Below are 22,999 nucleotides of genomic sequence, written 5' to 3'. Positions count from 1 at the left end.
GGTGGTCCGCCTCGCCGACCCGGACGCCGTCATCCGGGGATTCGGCGCCCTCGGCTTCCCCAACTGCGGGGGGGCCATCGACGGGACGCACATCCCCATCCGTGCCCCGGAACACCAGGCGTCCCGGTACGTGAACCGCAAGGGGTACTTCTCCGTCATCCTGCAGGCCGTGTGTGACCACCGGGGACAGTTCACGGACATAAATGTGGGCTGGTCCGGCAAAGCACACGACGCACGGGTGTACCGCAACTCCTCCGTGTGCCAGCGGCTGCAGGATGGGACCTTCTTCCCCGACCGCCACATCAGGGTCGGGGACGTGGACATGCCCGTGTGCCTGGTGGGGGATGCCGCCTACCCACTGCAGCCGTGGCTCATGAAGCCCTACACGGGGCACCTCAATCCCTCCCGCCAGGCCTTCAATAACAGGCTGAGCAGGGCCCGCATCGTGGTGGAGGGGGCCTTCGGGCGACTGAAAGCCAGCTTTCGATGCCTCCTCACCCGTCTGGACCTGGCCGAGCACAACATCCCTCCCGTGGTGGCGGCATGTTGTGTGCTCCACAATTTGTGTGAGCGGAAGGGGGAGGCTTTCTTGCCAGCCTGGATGGCTGAGGCTGACCGCATGGCTGGACACTACAGTCAGCCCCGCACCGCCGCTGTCCGGGAAGCCCAGCGGGGGGCCATCCGGATCCGGGAAGCCCTGCGGGAGAGCTTCCAGGTGGAGGAGGAGGAGGACTGACCTCTCCCTGCATGCCCCACCGGGGCCTTCTTCCACCCTACCCTCCCCTTCCCCTTTCCCCTCCCTACCTACTGTCAAATAAAGACACCTGTTTTTCAAACAAAAACGTCTGTTTATTTCACAGAACTGGGGTGGGGGGAGGGAGGAATGAAGGTGGGAGAAGGGAGGGGGAAACCTGGGACGAGGGAGCTGGAAGGGGAGGGGAGGGAAGGGAGGAAGGGAAAGGAAAGCTCAGGGGTGGGAGTCCGGCTGCCTCTCCCGTCTCGCCACACTGCGGGTCCGGGGGCGTCAGTGGGGAATGGTTGTGGAGGGGGGGGCAGAGAGGACAGGGGGTGTGGAGGAAGCAGGAGCGGAAGCAGGAGCGGAAGCAGGAGGAGCAGGGGGAGCAGGGGGAGCAAGAGGGGGAGAAAGAGGGGGAGCAGGGGGAGCAAGAGGGGGAGAAAGAGGGGGAGCAGGGGGAGGAGGAAATGGAAAGCGGTCCAGCAGACTCTGGAGGTGGCCTCGCAGGGCACGGCCCTGCTCCTCCAGGGCCTCCAGACTCCTCTGGCGCAGCCTGAGGTCCTCCTGGACCCAGTGGTCCTGGAGACGGAGCTGTCGGTCCAGGAACCGGAGATGCCGCCTCTGGTAGTCCTCCTGGTTCCTGGCTGTCCTGCTTGCCCGGGCGCGGGCGGCTGCTGCAGGCGGTGTGGTGCGCCCTGCAGGCCCCGGTGCTGCAGCTGTGGTGCAAGAAGACCAGCGGTCAATGACCCCAGGGGCCCAGGTGTGTGAAACCCAGCTCCCCTCTGCAAGGCCAGGGCCCCTGCAGGATCCCCAGCTGCTGCTCCGTGGTGGGCAAGGCCTAGGCGCACGGTCCCGGGGCTCCCTCTCGCCCCAGCCCCCCGTACACATAAGGGGAACACGAGGGTACTCACAGGTGGACGCCTCCCCGGCCTCTGATGATGCAGGCGAGCGGCTCTGTGGGGTGCCTCGGGGGTCCCGGGTCCTGGGAAGGCTGGCGGCAGGCTCCTGGCTCTCAGAGCCCTCCTCCTCCTCCTCCGTCTCCAGGAGCGGTCCCTCTGCCCCGGGGTCAATCACGTCCCGGGGGGCAGGGACGGCATGAGGCCCCAGGATGCGGTCCAGGGCATGGAAGTGGGGGCAGGCCTCCGGGTCAGCCCCTGGCAGGCAGGCCCGGGAGTAGGACTGCCGCAAGTCCTTAATTTTGCAGCGCACCTGCTCCCGGCTGCGCTGGTGGCCCCTGGCGGCCAGACTGGCAGCCATGCGTCCATAGACGGCCGCGTTCCGGTGGCTAGTGCGGAGATCGTGGACATTGGAGGCTTCCCCCCAAACCTCGATGAGGTCCACGATCTCCGCACTTGACCAGGCGGGTGCCCGCCTCTTGTGTCCCCGGGCAGGCTCCCGGGAGCCGCCAGGCTGGTCGTGGGGAGCAGTGGAGGGCTGGGAACCCTCGGATGGCTGGCTCATGGTGTGGCAGGTGCAGGCTGTGCAGGCACGGGTGCTTGCAGCCTTGCAACTGGCACAAAGTTAGTAGCCAGCCCGTGGCCCTTTAAGGGCTCCGGGGCCGGGAGGGGGGCAATAGAGTTTCCCTGGTGTTGGCCAGAGTGGCCACCAGGGAAACCTGGGAAGCCTTAGCCTCCCACTAGTTCGAACTAAAGGGCTACACAGCCCTTAGTTCGAACTAGCTAGTTCGAACTAGGCGTTAGTCCTCCTAAAATGAGGTTTACCTAGTTCGAACTAAGCGCTCCGTTAGTTCGAATTAAGTTCGAACTAACGGAGCGCTAGTGTAGCGCCTAGGAAAGTTAGTTCGAACTAACGTCCGTTAGTTCGAACTAACTTTCTAGTGTAGACATACCCTCAGTCTCTCCTTGTAGGTCATGTGCTACAACCCCCTCATCATTTTGATTGCCCTCTCTAATGCATCTACATCCTTTCTATAGCAGGGGGACCAGAACTGGACATAGTACTCCAGATGTGGCCTCTCCAGTGCCGAATAAAGGGGAATAATCACTTCTCTATCAAACCCTATCAAAGGGGTTTTGTATTTGTTAACTGTCATACCTAAAAATCAACAAAAATGTTATAAATTAAACAAGGAATGAAGCACATTTATAAACTCTGCATGTGTGTTGTTCTTGCTTACTCCATACATTCAGAACATACTCTTGGCAAGTGTTTGCAAATGGCAAGGCTGATTGGTCAATAAGGTTGCTTTGTTTGCATCTCTGCATGGTAAAGAGGAAACTGAATATCAAATGATCAGTCTGCATTTTCTGGAAGCTGTGACACTGTGTGTGTATTAGGTACCATGGAAACATCTCTTCATAGTGCACTTGAGTAAGTTTTTGCTATATGATAAACACTTGTTGCTGCAGATTCATGAGGGATGCACGTCTACCAGCATTCAGTTTCCACCTTGAGTAAAAGTCTCTGTGAAACTGTAGACTAAAGTTAGAAATAGTAAATTAACTCTGGAAGCAGAGTAAATTAACTCACCGCTCTCCCAGCAAACCTTCTGAATGGCTGTGGTTAACTTTGCTGATTGGACTGCATGACCAATGCAGGTCTAACATGGGAACAAGTGCCTCCCTTTTGGTTTGTGTAAGTAGATTTTCATTGGTTTATTGATTCTGTTCTGAGTCCTAGCTGCAATCACAAAAGCTACTGAGAAAAATTCAATTCATTTTTTCCCCTGTAATATTTAGTCTGGGAGGAAGAGATTGTTAGGCAAGTATTTCCTGAGTGGCTTTGCAGTTAATGACATCTTTAGTTGTAAACATGTCTTTAGTGTGAAATGACACATAAAATTACGGTTCTTTTTACATTTTAATATATGCTCTTTCAAGTAGATTAATCATGCTGCAGCACTGAGCTGGGAGACTCAAACAACTTGCAAATATGGACAAATACTCTTTGTCCATATGTGACATGGCAACAGAATCAAACAAAGCCAGGGCTAATTTCTGGCATTAGAATGAGAATTTGTGAATGAATGGCATTTCTACTGTAAATCTTTACAAAATATTTTCAAAATCATGACAATAAATAATTGAAAAGGCAATAGTTTTTGAAGCCTTTTTGGATGATACTATGAAAACTTGAGAATTACTTTTCAAATATACATACTATTTACATCTTTGGACTCATGTCTTGTAGGCAGGTTGAAGCATTAGGATTTATAGCCTTTATTTTTATTCTAATTATATTTTGAAATGTCTCCTTCTTCATCTACTCGTGATCATTCTGAGGTATGGAAAAATGGCTAGTTTTTACCACCTCATACAGGATCAGTATCTAAGGTTCCCCCTTGTTAAATAGGTTGTTGATTGATTAGAGATGATGCATCTCAAAAAAAAAAAAAAAAAAAAAAAAAAAAAGGTCATGCCAGTTGAAACAAATAGTGGTTTTGTACCCCATTATGATAAACATGCTATACTTTTTCCTACATTTTGTTCATCCTTATTGCTCTGTTAGGGTATGTCTATACACCAGGGTTATTTCTAAATAACAGCTGTTATTTCAAAATAACTTTCCTAGCGTCTACACAGTCAAACCTCTATTTCAAAATTATATCAAAATAACGGAGGGCTGATTTTGAAATTGATAAACCCTATTCCATGAGGAATAATGGGTCAGGGCACAACAGGGAGGCAAGATCAAATCAGTATCTTAGATGCCTATATACAAATGCAAGAAGTATGGGTAATAAGCAGGAAGAACTGGAATTGCTAACCAATAAATACAACTACGATATCATTGGTATTACAGAAACCTGGTGGGATGGGACGCATGATTGGAATGTTGGTATGGAAGGGTACGGCTTGCTCAGGAAGGACAGACAGGGAAAAAAGGGAGGAGGGGTTGCCTTGTATATTAAAAATGTACACACTTGGACTGAAGTGGAGATGAACGTAGGAGATAGCTGTGTAGAGAGTCTCTGGGTTAAGCTAAAAGGGGTAAAAAACGAGGGTGATATCATGCTAGGAGTCTACTACAGGCCACTTAGCCAGGTGGAAGAGGTGGATGAGGCCTTTTTTAAACAATTAACAAAACTATCCAAAGCCCAAGATTTGGTGGTGATGGGGGACTTCAACTATCCAGACATATGTTGGGAAACTAACACAGCGGGGCACAGGCTATCCAATAAGTTTCTGGACTGCATTGGAGACAACTTTCTGTTTCAGAAGGTTAAAAAAGCTACCAGAAGAGAAGTTGTTCTGGATTTGGTTTTAACAAATAGTGAGGAACTAGTTGAGAACTTGAAAGTGGAAGACAGTATAGGGGACAGTGATCATGAAATAATAGAGTTCATGATCTTAAGGAAAGGTAAAAGGGAGACCAGCACAATTGAGGTAATGGATTTCAGGAAGGCAGATTTTGATAAGCTCAGAGAACTTGTAGGTAAGGTCCCATGGGAAGCAAGACTGAAGGGAAAAACAACTGAGGAGAGTTGGAAGTATTTCAAAGGGACGTTGTTAAGGGCCCAAAAGCAAACAATTCCGCTGTGTAGGAAAGATAGAAAATATGGCAAAAGACCAGCTTGGCTTAACAAGGAGATCTTGCATGATCTCAAAATAAAAAAGGAGTCATATAAAAAATGGAAACTAGGACAAATAACAAAGGATGAATATAGGCAAGCAACACAGGAATGCAGGGGCAAGATTAGAAAGGCAAAGGCACAAAATGAGATCAAACTAGCTACAGGCATAAAGGGAAACAAGAAGACCTTTTATAAATACATTAAAAGCAAGAGGAAGACCAAGGACAGTGTAGGCCCACTGCTTAGTGAGGAGGGAGAAGCAGTAACAGGAAACTTGGAAATGGCAGAGATGCTCAATGACTTCTTTGTTTCGGTCTTCACGGAGAAGTCTGGAGGTGTGCCTAATGTAGTGAATACAAGCAGAGAGAGGGTAAGTTTAGAAGATAGGATACACAAAGAACAAGTTAAAAATCACTTAGGAAAGTTAGATGTCAGCAAGTCACCAGGTCCTGATGAAATGCATCCCAGGATACTCAAGGAGCTGATAGAGGAGGTATCTGAGCCTTTAGCTATGATCTTTGAAAAATCATGGCAGACAGGGGAGATTCCAGAAGACTGGAAAAGGGCAAATATTGTGCCCATCTATAAAAAGGGGAATAAGAACAACCCAGGAAACTATAGACCGGTCAGTTTAACATCTGTCCCAGGGAAGATAATGGAGCAGGTAATTAAGGAAATCATATGCAAACACTTGGAAGGTAATAAAGTGATAGGGAATAGCCAGCATGGGTTTGTGAAGAACAAGTCATGCCAAACTAATCTGATAGCTTTCTTTGATAGGATAACGAGCCTTGTGGATAAGGGAAAAGCGGTGGATGTCATATACCTAGACTTTAGTAAGGCATTTGATACGGTCTCGCATGATATACTTATTGATAAACTAGGCAAATACAACTTAGATAGGGCCACGATAAAGTGGGTGCATAATTGGCTGGATAACCGTAGTCAGAGAGTTGTTGTTAACGGTGCTAAATCCTGCTGGAAAGGGATAACAAGTGGAGTTCCTCAAGGGTCTGTTCTGGGACCCGTACTGTTCAATATCTTCATCAATGATGTAGATATTGGGATAGAGAGTACGCTTATTAAGTTTGCAGATGATACCAAACTGGGTGGGGTTGCAACTTCTTTGGAGGATAGGGACATAATTCAAAATGACCTTAGCAAGTTAGAGAAATGGTCAGAGGTAAACAGGATGAGGTTTAATAAAGAGAAATGCAAAGTGCTCTACTTAGGAAGGAACAATCAGTTCCATACATACAAGATGGGAAGCGACTGTCTAGGAAGGAGCATGGCGGAAAGGGATCTAGGGGTCATAGTGGACCACAAGTTGAATATGAGTCAACAGTGTGATGCTGTTGCAAAAAAAGCAAATATGATTCTAGGTTGTATCAACAGGTGTGTTGTAAGCAAAACTCGTGAAGTCATTCTGCCGCTCTACTCTGCACTAGTTAGGCCTCAGCTGGAGTACTGTGTCCAGTTCTGGGCGCCACATTTCAAGAAAGATGTGGAGAAATTGGAAAGGGTACAGAGAAGAGCGACAAGAATGATTAAAGGTTTAGAGAACATGACCTATGAAGCCAGGCTTCATGAACTGGGCTTGTTTAGTTTGGAAAAAAGAAGATTAAGGGGGGACATGATAGCGGTTTTCAAATATCTAAAAGGGTGTCACAAGGAGGAAGGAGAAAATTTGTTCCTCTTGGTTACTGAGGAAAGGACAAGGAGTAATGGGCTTAAAGTGCAGCAGGGGAGGTTTAGATTGGACATTAGGAAAAATTTTCTAACTGTCTGGGTGGTCAAATATTGGAATAAATTGCCAAGGGAGGGGGTGGAATCTCCCTCTCTGGAGATATTTAAGAACAGGTTAGATAGACATCTGTCAGGGATGGTGTAGATGGAGCTTGGTCCTGCCTTGAGGGCGGGGGGCTGGACTCGATGACCTCTCGAGGTCCCTTCCAGTCCTATGATTCTATGATTCTATGCCAATTTCCAAATTGCTATTTCGAAATAAGTGCTGTGTAGACACTTATTTCGAAATAATGGGCCTCCAGCCCTTCCCAGGGTGCCCTGTTGGCCACTCCAGCCTCAGCCAAGAACACTCCTCACTTACCCCCCATCCCCGGAGCCCTTAAAGGCGTAGACTCTGGCCACAGTGCCTGTGCCAGCTCCATGCAGCCAGCCCAGAGCCAGCAGTCACTGCTCCTGACCCAGTGGCCCTAAAACATGAGGTAGAAAGCCACTGGCAGCCAGCCCTCCACCGCTCCCCAGGACCCTTCCAGGGCCCGGAGAAGGTGGACGCCTTCCTGGTGCAAGGCGGAGATCATGGACCTTATTCAGGTTTGGGGGGATGCCCCCAGTGTCCATGATCTCCTCACTAGCTGCCAGCCTGGCCACCAAAGGCCATATGTGAATCCAGGAGCAGGTTCGCAGGAAAATTAAATTGGTCCAGTGAGACCCCCAACCCTGAGCCCTGAGCTTCCCCTCCCCCTTCTTCCCCTTGCTTCCCCCTTCCAGCTCCTTCCTCCCAGGTTTTCCTCTCCCCTCTCCCACCCTCTCTTCTCCCCTCTCCCGCCTCCTTTCCCCAGTCTCACCAGAGTTTCATCCCCCCCAGTTCTGTTAAATAAAGAGAGTTTGTGTTTATGAAAATATGTATATTTTATTTGACATCAGGAAGAAGGGTTGGGGGGAGGGGTAAGTGGAAGGACGTGAGGGAGGAATGAGTCACAAGCCCCTAGTGGGGCAGACCAGGGAGGCTCTTAGTGCTCCTCAGGGTGGACGCTCTCCTGCAGGGCCTCCTGGATACTGACAGCCCCCGATGGACCTCCTGGATGGCAGCCTGCAGAAAGTGCAGCCAGGCTCACAGCAACGTGTCCACAAGAAGCACCAGAAAGCCCAGGGGCAGCTCTGGCGCCATATAGCAGAGGGCTGTGGTGTCCTGAGTGAGGGCAACCAGAGCATGCAGAGACAAAATGCTTTGCTGTTCCTCATCGAGATAGGCAAGCAAGCAGGGAAACCTGAGAACCGGCTGTCCGGGGGGTTCCTTTAAGTACAGGCCTCAGATAGCCTCAGGCAGCAGCCACACAAAGTAACTCCTGACCTGATGCCCTGCATGACCTGGTTCCGGCCAGCCTTAAATGCGATTCAGCATCCACTCAGTGTGGATGCGCTATTTCGAAATAGCCAAATGCTATTTCAAAATGCATTTTGTATGTAGATGCATTATTTTGAAATAAGTGTTTTGAAATTAGATAGTTTGAAATAACGCTGTAGTGTAGATGTACCCTATTAATGTGGAGTTACAGCCACAGCCATCTGTTAGTGCAGACATTTCTTATTTGCAGCCATGGAATAAGTTAATGATGAACAAGATACAATATACTTTCCAAAGACACATGTTTTTCTTAGTTCACATAACATATGGCTGTTTTCACAACATTTTTGTGTGGAAGTTCTCAAAAGCTGAAGTTACATTTGACATAGTAGGGATACAATTATTAGGTGGGGGCAGCATTTGGGTTTTCTCACCTTAAACAAATTCAGGAAAAGGTTGGCATCCTAAACTCTTATGGCAATACTTAGGAATTTCCTCATGTGTGATAACTTGAATGGAGCTACAGATTTTTCATTAGCCCTCAGAATGAGGCAGAAACCTTGAATTCATTTGGGTTGTCCAACCACAGGATTTTGCATGACTTGGTCTGAGCCCTGAATGTGGGGAGGCTTATGACAGCTCACGCTGGCTGTTGCTTCTCCCCTCTATACAGTACCATGATAGGCTCTGAAAAGGGAAATCATGATTTACCTAATCTACTAGAATTCTCTGAGATGGGGTCCCCCATGTGGACAAGGGGGATCCAGTGGATATAATGTACTAGATTTCCAGAAAGCTATTGACAAGGTCCCTCACCAAAGGATTTTAAGTAAAGGTGTTATGGGATAAGAGGGAAGGTCCTTTCATGGACTGATAACTGCTTAAAAGACAGGAAACTAAAGATAGGAATAAATGGTCAGTTTTCAGAGAGGAGAGAAGTAACTAGTGGTGTCCCCCAAAGGTCTGTACTGGGGCCAATCCTATTTATAAATGATCTGGTGAATGGGGTAAACAGCGAGGTGGCAAAATTTGCAGTTATTTGCTCAAGATCGTTAAGACCGAAGCAGACTGTGAAGAGCTTCAAAAGGATCTCACAAAACTAGGTGATTGGACAACAAAATGGCAAATTAATTTTAATGTTGCTAAATGCAAAGTAATGCACATTGGAAATAATAATCTCAACACTACATACAAAATGATGGGGACTAATTTAGCTATAACCTCTCAGGAGAGAGCTCTTGCAGTCATTGTAGACAATTCTCTGAAAATATTCACTCAGTGTGCAGCAGCAGTAAAAAAACAAACAAACAAACCAAATGTTAGGGATCATTAAAAAAAGGATAGTGAATGAGACAGAGACCATCTTATTGCTTGTATATAAAGCCATGGTACGCCCACATCTTGAATACTGCATACAGCTGTGGTTGCCTCTAAAAAAGATATATTGGCAATGGGAAAAGTTCAGAAAAGGGCAACAAAAATGGTTAGGGGTTTGGAATGGGTTCCATATGAAAAGAGGTTAAAAACACTGGGACTTTTCAGGTTAGAAAAGGGATACTAATCAGGCTAAGTCTATACTACAGATTTTGGCCAGCAGAGAGTATGCTAATGAAGCACTCATTAGCATTTGTTGCACTGTCATTTGCATATTCTTTGTCTGAGGCTTTTTGCACAAGAGATTTTTGAGCAAAAACATGCAGTGTAGAAGGGTCCATTTTTCACAAGATCCTTATGCCTCAAAAAAGTAGGTATATCAATCTTGCACAAAAGCCTGCAGTGTAAGTATAGTCTAAGGGGGGATATGATAGAGGTCTATAAAATCATGAGAGGTGTGGAGAAAGGCTTTGTCTACACTGCCAGCTTTTGTCATCAGAGAGTATGCAAATGAAGAGCTTATTTGAGCCGTTTTTGTGCAAGGAGTATTTGTGCAAAAACAAGCAGTGTGGCCATTTCCTTTTTCACAACCTCCCCTTTTTTGTGCAAGATCCTTATGCCTCCGAGGATCTTACGCAAAAAGGGGATTTTGAGCAAAAAGTTGACAACCACACTGCTTGTTTTTGAACAAAAACCTGTGCAGAAAAACAGCTTGAATAATTATGCAAATGAAGTGTAACAATATGCTAATCAGAGCTTCATTTGCACACTCTCAGCTGGCAAAAGCTGGCAGTGTAGACATAGCCAAAGTGAATAAGGAAAAGGTATTTACTTATTCCCATAACATAAGAACTAGGGATCACCAAATTAAATTAATAGGTAGCAGATTTACAACAAACAAAAGGAAGTTTTTCTTCATGCAGTGTACAGTCAACCTGTGGAACTCCTTGCCAGAGGATAGTGTGAAGATTGGGACTTTAACACGGTTCAAGAAAGAACTAAATAAATTCATGGAGGTTAGGTCCATCAATACTTATTAGCCAAAATGGGTAGGAATGGTGTCCCTAGCCTCTGTTTGTCAGGGGCTGGAATGGATGACAGGAAAGGGATCACTTGATATTTACCTGTTTCTGTCCACTTCCTCTGGGGCACCTGGCACTGGCCACTGTTGGAAGACAGGATAGTGAGCTAGATGGACTTTTGGTCTGACCCAATATGGCTGTTTTTATGTTGGCATTGGATGTTACCTTATCAAAGTTTAACTATTATAATGAAATTGCAGCCACTTCATTATATTATTTTGATATATATATATATTGATATATAAATATATCAAAATTTCTAGGGCTTTATTCATTACACCTCCCTCTTTGTTGCAACTTAAACTCGCTCAACAGGACTCTTTTAATTAATTCTAATACAGTATGAAACTTGTTGCATGCACATTCTTACCATAACAGTTGTGCTAATCATCTGTTTCACAACCTAGCCAGCCTACTGCTATTTTGAAATAGCGCGTCCACACTGATTGGACGCTGGATCGCCTTTAAGGGCAGCTGAAACTGGTTCCAGCAGGGCATCAGGTCAGTAGTTGCTTTGTGTGGCTCCTGCCTGAGGCTATCTGAGGCTTGTGCTTAAAGGGACCCCCCTGTTCTCAACTTTCCCGCTTGCTTGCCTACCACGCCGAGGGACAGCAAAGCATTTTTCTCTCTGTCTGCTTTGGTCGCTCTCGTTTGGGACATCACAGCACTCAGCACCATGGAGCCAGAGCCGCCTCTGAGCACTCTGGTGCTCATGTTGAACATCTTGCTGCATGCCTGGCACCAATTGCTGGAGGCTGTCTGGCACCTTCTGCTGCAGCCCAGCCCCCTAGCCCTCCCTCTGCCGCCCATCCCCCCGCTGGAACCAGTTTCAGCTGCCCTTAAATGTGATCCAGCGTCCAATCAATGTGGATGCACTATTTTGAAATAGCAAAATGCTATTTTGAATTAGTTTTTGTGTCTAGATGTGTTATTTCGAATTAGCTTATTTTGAATTAACTAATTTGAAATAAGTTAATTTGAAATAGCGCTGTAGTGTAGACATACCTTAAGACACTATTAACTCAGAGGGGGTTGAATGCTTTAGAATGGCTTGATTAGAAGACCAAGTCACCTCTCTGGAAGGACTAGGCTTAAGGAATAGGTTCAGAAGTTGCATGAAAACTGAGGTAGACCTGCCACATTGTCATGTCCAGCCATGAGGAGGTGTGCAGTGAAAAGCAGCTTGTAACTACCACAGAGGGTTTGCTTGTGTTTTGCAGCAATCACGGTCTTCGATTAAAATTAAGCAAGGCACAAATAAAGTGGGACCAGATTTCCAGCTCCCCAAGAGGAGAAACAACTTTGGTGTTCCTCTTGAGACGCTTACACAAGAGGCGACACAATACCAAGTTCCTTTTGTAGTGACACACATGGTGGAATTCCTAGAAATGATTGGTAAGTTGATAACTTATTCTGCTTTCTAGAACCTTTGTACTTTTAATAAAATGAAGAGCTGTGACTAATGGCAAGAAGGACATAAGAACATATAAGAACATAAGAATGGCTATACTGGGTCAGACCAAAGGTCCATTTAGCCCAGTAGCTTGTCTGCCGACAGTGAACTCCCTGGGCATCAAACCAGTTGTTGTTAAACTCCTTGTGAAGAGAAATTGTAGAGAAATTAAACAACTCTTTTGATGTGTATGAGATTGAACAACTAGTAACTTCTCTGTTCCCAAATGTCTTGGTCAACTCCTTTATATAACATTTATAGATAGTGTCTACAAAATAATTTATTCTTTTTCAATAGGCCTGGATCATACAGGTCTATTTCGAATCAGTGGCTCAGTGAACAAAATCAGAGCGTTGAAGCATAAGTATGATCAAGGTGAAAAAGTGGACCTCATTACTGATGGAGACATTGATTCTGTTGCAAGCCTCCTTAAACTCTTCCTCAAGGAGCTCCCAGTTGCTGTGTTCCCAGATAGCACACATGCTAACCTTCTTAAAACCTTTGAAGGTAAAATAAAGGCTACATTCATTCAGAACTTCAGTGGCACTTTAGCTGGATGTCTTTTGTCCACAAATGGCTGGCTTATGTACCCATAGCAGAATTTAAACAGTGTCATCAACAAATATGTTAGTGTTTGCATAACTTCCCAATACAAAGGTGTGGCTTCCCAAGTCAGTGTGTCCAGCTGACTTACATGGGAATGAAAATCTCTGGAACAGAAGTTGTTCATAACTCTGAACAAAACATTATGGTAGCTCTTTCAACAGTTTACAACTGAACATTGACTTAATACAGCTTTGAAACCTTTCCCAGGCAGAAGTTAAATGCTGCTTTTAGCCTTCTTAATTTAAACAAAATCAGCATGGAAAGTTTCCTTACCTTGTATACTACTGTGTTAAAATACGTTTGCCATTTAAAACATTCCTTTTTGGAGTGGGGAAAAGTGAAAAGGCTAGGATCACTGGGCTTGGAGTTTTAAACCTCTCCTCTGTAGCTACAATACAATATTTATAGTGCAAAAATGCACTGAAACTATAAATGTGACCAATTAGCAGGGAAATGAAAACAGATGTGGCAGTGAAAAGGTAAAATTTCCACAGCCTTCTCTATCATGAGTCATACAGAATGTGGCAAATCTCCAGTGAGTGAGTCACAGCTGACAATCCTCCCATGTTTTTTCCCATAATGCCAGGGCTAGTAATAGATTTTACCAGGACCTCTGCCCCTTCCCCTCCCAAAAGGGGATGAGAGCTAATCTCCCCGACCCAATCCTCAGCACCACCTGTGGATCTAGCTGCTGCAATGGTAGCCACTGGGAGCCCTGGGTCTTTTTAAATTGCCAGACCCTGGTGCAACTTTCCTCTTTGCCCCTCCACCCCCATTGTCCTTGTCTTTGGCTACTATGTAGACAGTTGGTAACTCTCCACAAGAAATAACAGGAAACTCTCTATTTTTCTTTCCAAAAGAGGAGGAATGCCATAGACACAAGATAGAGTCCAAAGACCTACAGGAAATTCCAGTAACTAGGAAAGCATTCATAGGTTAAAGCTAATATGTGAAATAATTAGAAGATTAGACTAAAAACCCTGGCTCTTTGGCACATATACTCGTTTTTCCCCTTAGTGTCTTCTTTGAGAGAGATCTTTATAGTAGAGTGAATTGTGTAGTAAAGCTTGTATAGCTGTGGTCATGCGGGATGCTTAGAATATCCAGCTATTAGTAACTGAATTAAACCTTCATTCTTCACAGATAATAAGAACCACATGGCTGAGTGTACACGATGTCTGAAAAGGTTATTAAGCAACCTGCCTCAGGCCCATTACATTCTATTCCACTTCCTCTCTACCTTTCTGTTGAAAGTGGCATCACACAGTGACATGAACCACATGACCCTGGAAAACCTTGCCATTGTTTTTGGGCCTACCCTTTTCCAGTAAGTATTTTAGATTTATTCTACTGTTGTTTTTGCTCGTCCCTCTCTTTAAAACAAGAAAAGCCATAAGAAGAGATGAGTCAGAACATTGCTGAGAGAGCCTGCTGCATACTGAGGAATCAATGAAAGAGAAGCAGAACCATAAACAATAGTGCTAGGGAAGCACCACCTCACCCCACAAAATCTGAGTGCATGTGCCTTGAACATCAGTAGAGGTGAGAGGCTCAGCTGACCTGGCTTTACCCTGCCCAACATGATCACTTTCTTCATTATCCTCCTGGCTCTCAGTCTCTGGGTTGTCCTAACGCTAGGAATGGGTAAGTGGCCTACCCTATTTCTCCAGTGCTTTCCTGGGTGCTGGAAGTTCCTTTCTTTCTCCAGGTGATACCAGCTGTCTTTTCAGAGGTAGCAGAAAGCAGTCAGACCCCTCTTCCCCTCTGAGGGCAGCAGAGGTGGAGGAAAAACAGACTCGTGCTAATTTTAAAAGCAGGTGGTGTGGACATCCCATGTAGTTAAGAAACCCTTAGTTGGCAAACTGAGTGATAATCTCCATGGGGTACTTAGGGATGCTTTCAGATTCCTATAAATCTTAATCCTTCCCTCAAGAGAGTGGAAACTACCTTCTCACAATGAAAATAAAATGAAGTGGTGTTACTCTTCAAGTTTTACTCCTCTGCTTGCTGCTGCATTATTTGCTCTGCACAAAGAGCGTTCAGTACAAGACAGCCACAGGGATGACTCTTCTCTTGCTATCTCTTTCCTCATTAATTTTAAAAGTAGTTCAGTCACCTGTAACTGCAGATGGGCGCCTAGCATCATTTTCAAAAACAGGTAGGCAGTGTTCAGAAACACCTGGGCCCTCACTGCTAGGGACCTTGATACCCACTGGAACACACAGCCTCAAGCTGGTTGGCCAGATTCCTTATAAAAAGTATGGGGCAGGAGCGAAGGCATCTAACAGCTAGTTCCCCTGTCAGCATGCTGACTTCTGAGGAGCCATCTAGTTTCATCTCTTGAAAATGTATAAGTCCCACCACTCTGAGACCTAGTCTTAAGCCTTGCCCAAGGGACAGCCATGCAGAAGATGGTGGCAGACCTTACTATCCCCTGCCTTGGAGTGAGGGTACTTGCCCAAGACGTGTTCAACTCATTTCCTGATGTGGCTTAAGGATGTGAACCTGGATTTCCTGCCTCCCCTCTAAGTGCTTTGACCACTGAGCTACAGACTCATTCTCGTGTGTTTTCTGGCCCACTGTATTTATACACAGTGAAAGAGGTGCCACAGGCTGGAGGCTAAAGCACTCACCTGAGCAGTGCACAAGCTAATTTAAAATTGCTGCTCTGTGTGAGACAGAGGGGAGAGTTTGAAGCTGACTTTTCCACAGCCTGTGTGAAAGTGCTAACCATGGACTTGAGGTGAAGGTGGAGGCAACAGACTCCCTTACAACTATTTTGTGGGTGTTTAGGCATGCACTTAATGCCTAAGAGATCAGTATTTTCACACGAGGTGGGTGAGGAACTGTGAACATCTAATACAAGGATCCTTCAGGATCTTTGGTATCTTGGCACTGAGACTGACATGGCAGTGCATATGGTCTCAGACAGAAACTCGGGCATCTCTAGCATTAGATGACAGCTGAGCAGGGGTCTTGAGGGACTCTACAGTTTTTAAATGTTGGGGGTAGGGCCAGATCCACAAGAGGATTTATGCAATAGTTGGTGTATCTAGAATATAGGGGTTTTTCCAAAAAAGTAGCCTTTTTCGAAAAAACTTCACTTGTGTCTAGACTGCAGCTGTATTCTTTCAAAAGTAAATCAAAAGAATGCAGCAGTTTTTTTGATCATGGTAAACCTAATTTTACGAGGAATAATGCCTTTTTTCGAAAGCACTTGTTCGAAAAAAAGCACTATTGAATGCAAACTGTGCTTTTTCGAAAGAGAGTATCTAGACTCTCTTTCAAAAAAGCAGCTCACTTTTTTGAAAGTACTGGTTGTAGTCTAGATGTTCTTTTTCGAAAAAGGATTGCAATCTAGACGTAGCCTATGTGCTTAATTCTCATTGATTTCTAGGTGCTTCTGGGTCCAAAAATACCTTTAAAAATCTGGCCTTAATGTCACTATATGAGCTGGCCCTTCAAGCGAATTGGGGCTCAGCTGTAGTTAAGCCATTATTTGATTGCTTCTCCAGTGGAGGGAGGTCACATGGAGTGAGGGAAGATGTGATTATGAACAGAGTCCAGGAGAGGAGAGCAGGATATCAGTCTTCTATGAAGAACAGGATAGTGGGGAGTACAAGAAGGAGCCTTGGGAAGAAGCAGGGAAATTTGAAAAAACCCTTCACAAAGTTCCTCACCAAAGGCTCTTAAGGAATCACGGGATAAGGTTATCTCATGGATCAATAACTGGGTAAAAGACAGGAAACACGAGAGGAGGGTTTTCAGAACAGTACAAGGTAAATAGTTATTTCCCAGAGATCAGTAATGGGGCCAGTGCAGTTCAACATTCATAAATTATCTGAAAAAGGGCAAATTATGAGGTGGCATATCTTGCAGATGCTAGAAAATTACTCAAGATGATTAAGTCCAAAGCAGACTGCAAAGAGTTGTGAAGCACTCTTACAAAATGGAGTGACTAGGCAACAAAATGGTAGAGGAAAGTCAATGTTAATATGCAAAGTAATTTATGCTGGAAAACTGTCAGCTGATGGTCAGGGCAGTGAGTGGTGTGTGTCTGTGCTATACACCAGAGACTTCAACTGCTGAGACCAGGGTCCCATCGCAGTGGGCAACCTGGAGAAGGTTGACGGGCACCCCAAGAAGTTTACAGGGAGAGCTTATTACATCTCAGATTTCAGCTGCTAAGATACAGGATCCCTTCGCAGCGGGCAGTCTAGGGAAGACTGAGAGATGCCCCAATGGATCTGTCACCTGGGAGTGACACGATCCAAAATGCCCAAGCTCTTCCTATACCCATCCCTTATGACCGGCTGAAGTTCTTTTAAATTGAGCTTGGTTCTGTTACAGCAACTGAAGGAGTCAGGTTAAAGCTTAAACAGTTACTATTTTATGGTTACAGGGTAAACTTAGCTGTTAAATGCTACTACTGTGTTACAGATAACACAGCCACTACAAAGGACAGGACAGAAATTACACTAAGAAGTCACTTACAGGTACCATGGAACCCTTTTGGTTTTCAGAGCTCTTATTAAATGCATGCAAAATAGACACCTAGCAGGTATATATTATCACCCCTGCGTTCCAGACTTGGAGTGGTCAGCGTCTTTCTCTCAATCCCTCTGGAAGAAGTAGGGCGAGGTTGGGCGTCCCACAGACCTTGGGAGACAATCAATACCTGCCAGCAGGTGTAGATGATTGGAGCTCAAATGGGGTGGGCTACTAAACCCCTCTTTATACCCCTTGGGTCACGTAGGCTTCTTCCTGGTCTCACGTGGCCAATTAGGAAAAATGGCTTTGAATGCCAAGTTTCCCACGAAGGGTGCAAAGCATAATTCACACCTGGGAAAATGCAGACAATGGGCACCTCTGGTATGTGATGGGTGAAGATTCCTCTCCTGGGACAGTGCAGACGTGTCAATTACTGGTACTAGCCATCAGGACGGCGGGAGGCCCCGGGTCGTCAGCTAGCCCATTTACTGTCTGGTTTCTGTTTATGGTAGAGTCAGGGACAGGCAGCACACCTGCGTTCCCAGGGCATCAAAGTCTGACTGCCTTTCTCTTGCTCTCTGGGGGGTGGGGAAACAAGATGAGGTTCATGTCTGGCTACAAAAACCTAATCGGGGTTACACATACAAAATGATGGGGTCTAAATTAGATCTTGCTAGTCAAGGAAGAGATCATTAATTCATTTTGGAGAGACAGAAAGTTATAATGCCAGTAGATAAATCCATAGTATGCCCACACCTTGAATACTATGTACAGTTTTGGTCACCCCATCTCAAAAAAGACATATTAAAATAGGAAAAATGCAGAGAAGACTAACAAAAAGTGTATGGAACAGTTTCAGTATGAGAAGAGATTAAAAAAACTGGAACTTTTCAGCTTGGAAAAGAGTCTACCAAGGGGAAGATAGGACATTGACAAAGGTCTAGAAAATCATGAACTGTGTGGAGAAAATGAATAAGGAAGTATGTTTGTCCCTTCACATAAAACAAGAAAAGGGGGCCACCTAATGAAATTAATAGGCACATAACACACAGTCAACCTGGGACTAATTGCAAGGGAATGTTTTGAAGGCCAACTATAAAGAGGTTCAAAAAGGATTTTGATAAGTCCATGTAGGATTGGTCCCTCAATGGCTATTAGCTAAAATGGTCAAGGATGCAATCTCATGCTCTGGCTGTCCCTTGGATTGGAAGAAGCTGGGAGTGGACAACAGGAGATGGATCACTCAAGAATTGCCATTCTGTTCATCTTCTCCAAAGCACCTAACACTGATTTATGATGAGCAGGGATACTGGGCTAGATGGACCATTTGTCTGACCTAGTGTGGTCACTCATTCAATCTTAACTTGAATTATGAGGTGGAGGAAACAAGTCGTTTCTGATCCCTAAGACTATAACTCACTGTAGAGGATGGATTTGGGTTTCCTGAATGCAGCCACCCTCTGAGGAGTTACAGCAATCTGTGCTATTGGTTGCAGTGAAAGGACAGAGTGACCTCCAGGAGATTTTGCAGCTAAGCGGGAGAAGGAGTTTTTGAGAAAAGTGTGCTGTAGAAGAGAAGACCCTCAGAAATGAAGGGATGGTCCTAATGAAACTGGGGCAGAAGATGTTTGGATTTCTACTGATGCTGCATAAAGGGCAGATCTCTGGCTAAGCCAGTTCAGCAGCCAGCCTGTGCTGAAAGCTGAGAGAACCATCAATGAAGATAAACTGAGATAGTGAGAGTTCCACGCCAGGCTGGGAAGATGCTTGTTACACTTGCCAATGCAAGTTTGAGTTTCTTCTAAAAATCCCAGAATCAGATGTGCAAAAACGAACACCTGATATTATTGCTGAAAATGTCTTATGGACCATTTTTATCTTTTTTTAATTCTTACAACCTTGCAGTGCCCCAATGTGTGTGTCTGCATTTTAGACTTCATTTTTATGCTCTTGCTTCTGCCTGCTTCACCATCAGATAAACTCAACTGTTTACAAACTCTCTTCCTGCTTAATTTTTTGCTCCATTTACATTCCAGGTGCCCATTCTAGCCATCATTATTGCCAGTCCTATTTTATTGTGTGTTATAGCTTTTGGAGACCTGTCATATGTATAGAATTGATGGTGTGAGTGGTGCTAAGGCAGCACCATGCCTTCCCCTGCCATGTCTAGTTTTAAGATGAACCTTTCTAGCACTTCTTGATGTCCAGGCACAGGTCTCCAAGTGGTCACTAACTCAGCACGACTTTTAGTTGCTAGGCCGATAAGGCCCAGGTCTTGGTAACATTTAATGGTTTGCAGTTCAATACGACATTTTTAATTTAAATAACCTTTAAGGATACCCAGGACCCCTTTTTTAAACTGGATCCAAACTATACATTGGGTGCCAGTTGTAGTGCTGATCTCCTACTAACCTAATTTGTCTTGACTAGAAATTAATAGTTAAAAAACATGTCTAAGGCCAAGGGAGATTCTTTATGTAGTATGGGGGCATGTATGTGAATCCTGTTCACTTGACAGAACAACATTACAATCGCTATATGCAACTAGGAATATTTTCCTAGATCTAATTTAACTAGATTCCTTTTATAATACATGCAAATATGCAGACATGCAATGGCTATACTACTGAGCAGCAATTTCTGAAAAGAGTATTTTGTTCTTTTGCAATTTACTGATTTAGAGCTGAAACCATATGTTCCATGAATTGTAGGGTTTGAATTCCAAACCAGTGTTTGAAACAAGAGCTACGTTTTACAATGAATCTTTGTAGCATTTCCAAACTAGAATCCTGGTTTCAAAATCCACCAATCTCCTAAACTTGCAGGTGTGAACCTCATCACAGTCCAAGCAGGCCTTTAGCAGGAGTTCAAAGCCCAACTTTGGCCAGAATAGAGCATTCGAGGGATTGTCATTCCTGTGGCATGTGGGGACTGTGAGCCAGAGGATAAGGCCTCTTCAGAAAGGAAGTAGAATGATCACAGGCTTTTTCCTTCCTATTTTTGAGGGGACTGGACAACCACTAAACATAATCTATTTATTTTTTCTCCTGTTTAGGATTCCTTTCAGTTCATTGGCTCATGAAAAACAAGTGCGCTGTAATGCACTCCTGCTGTATCTGCTCCAGAACCATGAGATGCTATTTGCAGACTCTGACAGCCATTCCTCACTGACACAAGCAGACAACTTACAGGTAAGAAATTTGATTCCAACAGATCATCAAAGGTGCTTCATTAGGTTGTAATGAATTTCTATCTTTAGGTTTGCATATTCAAGTTGTAATACATCAGTTCAGCTATATAGGCTGACAAAAGTGATCATCCATTGCATGTCTCATACACATGGGAGACTTTTATATGTTTTTAAAAATTTTCTAAAGAATGTAAACCAGAGTAACTGGTCAAGAATAAAATCACCCCATTTTTCTACTTGAAATATCCAATAGCACCATCTCCTTGCTCTAAGCCAGGGCTACTCAACATGTGGCCCGCGGCCCATTTGTTTGTGGCCCGTGGTACAGTTTGGGTTTACATGGGGCTTGACACATGGCCCACGAGTGGGATCCTTTGAACATGGCTGCCACTGGGAACACGCTCCACAATAGTGAGGAGTCTCTCAGGCGGGATGAGCATTGAAAAACGTAAGTGGACGAGCTGGCTGGAACAGACAGGTCCAGGGTGGCAGCATTTCTAGCCCCCAGAGAGGAGATGCCAGAAGTGCCGGGGCATTGTGGGAAGTGCTGGCTGCTTAGCTTGTGGGCAGAGTCAGAGAGGTGCAAACTGGCTCACACTTGCTATGTTTGGGTCTGGCACCGCAGCTTGAGGCTTAATCTTTGTATTCATGCCCATCGGTGTGAAAGAAGCTATTTGCAAATATTTGCATATATATTTGCATGTATATGCAACAACACTTTAGTTGTGGCCCTTGGCATGTTCTGTGAGTATCATTATGGGCCTTGGGGCTTCCAAAGTTGAGTAGCCCTGATCTAATCCTTCAATTTCCAAAGGCACTTCTTCAGTCATCTTCCAGACTGCTATATAGTGGTGACTAGCAAAGGCAGAAGGGTAGAAATGCCTTTTCAAAGTCTATTGAGTTAAAGACTCACTTTCTGTCCTCAGGTATGCACTGCTATAGAATAGTGTTAGTTCTTCAATGTGTCTGTTACATTGTGTTTCTCAAAACCCTTATGATTTTGCACTTAGTATGGATGACTTTCCTTCTAGAATAGTACTATTACTACATGGCTTTCCTCCCACTCACCCCAGATTTCATCCATTATGTATTGTTGCTATTCAGTTTAGATCTTTTTAAAAATCCACTCTAGGAATGCAAGGTTGCATAATAGGTTAACACAGATCTAGATTCATGTCTTAAGTAGGTTTCCTCCTAATGTTACATAATGAAATTACATACAGTATGATACAACTCTGACCCTGGACGGGTTTACCAGGATTTTGCAGGTCAGGATTTTTACACTGAAGCTACCAGTGTAAGATGTATTGTCCAGGATGTCTGCATTGAGCCAGGCCACTGCTAGTGATTCCTCACTTTCCTGAGCTCCAGCTTCAGCCTCTTCTGGTATTTAGAGATGGGGGGCAGAGGGAGCACTGGAGGGGGGGATCTTAGAGGGCTTTTACTCTAAAGCCAAAATCTACATCTAACTGTAACACACAGTCCATCTCAGCACTCCTCTGGAATGGTCTCACTGGGAATAATGTCGGGCATGTTAATAACTTGCCAGATACAAAGGTAAAGCAGTTCTATGGGGACAGGGCATGTAGACAAAGAGTTTGCTCTGTCAGGGATCTAATTTTATTGTCATAACTTATGTCAGGAGCATCTAGAATTTTGGTTAGTCACTCCTTCAGGTATCTGTCTAACTAACAGTACCTGCTTGAAGTTCTCTAGACAGAATGCAAGACCTGATAATATTCAATACATAGATTTCATCAAAACACTAAGCAGCAAACCAGGCCAATTTTTGGAATGGAAGGCAACTTTAATACCTTCTTTTGCAGGAAGGATTTCAAATGCAAACTCTGGCCTTACAGCAGTTACTCTAATATTTATATCCACACTGAGGGTATGTCTACACTACAGAGTTTTGTCGGAAAACGGCTGTTTTTCCAACAAAACTTGAGGAACATCCACATTGCAATTGTGTTCTTCTGAAAGAAAATTGAAAGAACAGAGGGATTTTTCTGACATTGGTAATGCTCATTCTACGAGGGTTAGACAGGGAAGGGGAAGAGGGAGTTCTTTCAAAAGAAGAGGAAAGAGGAAAAAGCACAGGTCCCTGAGGGTACGTTTATACTACATGGCTCCATCGATGGAGCCATGTAGATTTGTTTGTTTGGCAAAGTCAAATGAAGCCGCGATTTAAATGATCGCGGCTTCATTTACATTTACATGGCTGCCGCGCTGAGCCGACAAACAACCGATCAGCTGTTTGTCCGCTCAGCGCGCTAGTCTGGACGCTCCCCTGCCGACATCAAAGCCCTTTGTCAGCAGCCCCGTTATTCCTCGTGGGATGAGGTTTACCGGGGCTGCCGACAAAGGGCTTTGATGTCGGCAGGGGAGCGTCCAGACTAGCGCGCTGAGCGGACAAACAGCTGATCGGCTGTTTGTCGGCTCAGC

At 45.0% G+C, this 22,999-nt stretch overlaps 2 protein-coding genes across 2 annotated transcripts in view; one reads left to right on the top strand and one right to left on the bottom strand.

Moving 5' to 3' along the window:
* Positions 1 to 830: 830 nt before the first annotated feature.
* Positions 831 to 2,093, bottom strand: LOC142830492 (uncharacterized). The gene is made up of 2 exons (XM_075935773.1): positions 1,648 to 2,093; positions 831 to 1,452 (listed from the first exon to the last, which is right to left on the bottom strand). The coding sequence occupies exons 1-2, from the start codon at positions 1,991 to 1,993 to the stop codon at positions 1,025 to 1,027; spliced, it is 774 nt and encodes a 257-aa protein (XP_075791888.1). The 5' UTR covers positions 1,994 to 2,093; the 3' UTR covers positions 831 to 1,024.
* Positions 2,094 to 3,119: 1,026 nt separating this feature from the next.
* Positions 3,120 to 22,999, top strand: part of LOC112544213 (protein FAM13A-like) — a 56,153-nt gene continuing 36,273 nt past the window's right edge. The window contains exons 1-5 of the mRNA XM_025179994.2: positions 3,120 to 3,331; positions 12,035 to 12,209; positions 12,565 to 12,774; positions 14,017 to 14,200; positions 20,420 to 20,555. Coding sequence (XP_025035779.1) covers positions 3,302 to 3,331; positions 12,035 to 12,209; positions 12,565 to 12,774; positions 14,017 to 14,200; positions 20,420 to 20,555 — 735 coding nt within the window. The 5' untranslated portion in view covers positions 3,120 to 3,301. The remainder of the gene's footprint in view (positions 3,332 to 12,034; positions 12,210 to 12,564; positions 12,775 to 14,016; positions 14,201 to 20,419; positions 20,556 to 22,999) is intronic.

This window comes from Pelodiscus sinensis, chromosome 8 (genome assembly GCF_049634645.1).
Source record: "Pelodiscus sinensis isolate JC-2024 chromosome 8, ASM4963464v1, whole genome shotgun sequence".
Taxonomy (NCBI): domain Eukaryota; kingdom Metazoa; phylum Chordata; order Testudines; family Trionychidae; genus Pelodiscus; species Pelodiscus sinensis.
Note: the sequence above shows the minus strand (reverse complement) of the source record. Positions and strands in the feature narration are given on the sequence as shown.

Coding starts and splice junctions, on each gene's coding strand:
- LOC142830492 (XM_075935773.1), bottom strand. CDS start 1,993: ATGGCTGCCAGTCTGGCCGCCAGGGGCCACCAGCGCAGCCGGGAGCAG. Junction 1,453..1,647: donor GGCCGGGGAGGCGTCCACCT/GTGAGTACCCTC, acceptor CTTGCACCACAG/CTGCAGCACCGGGGCCTGCA.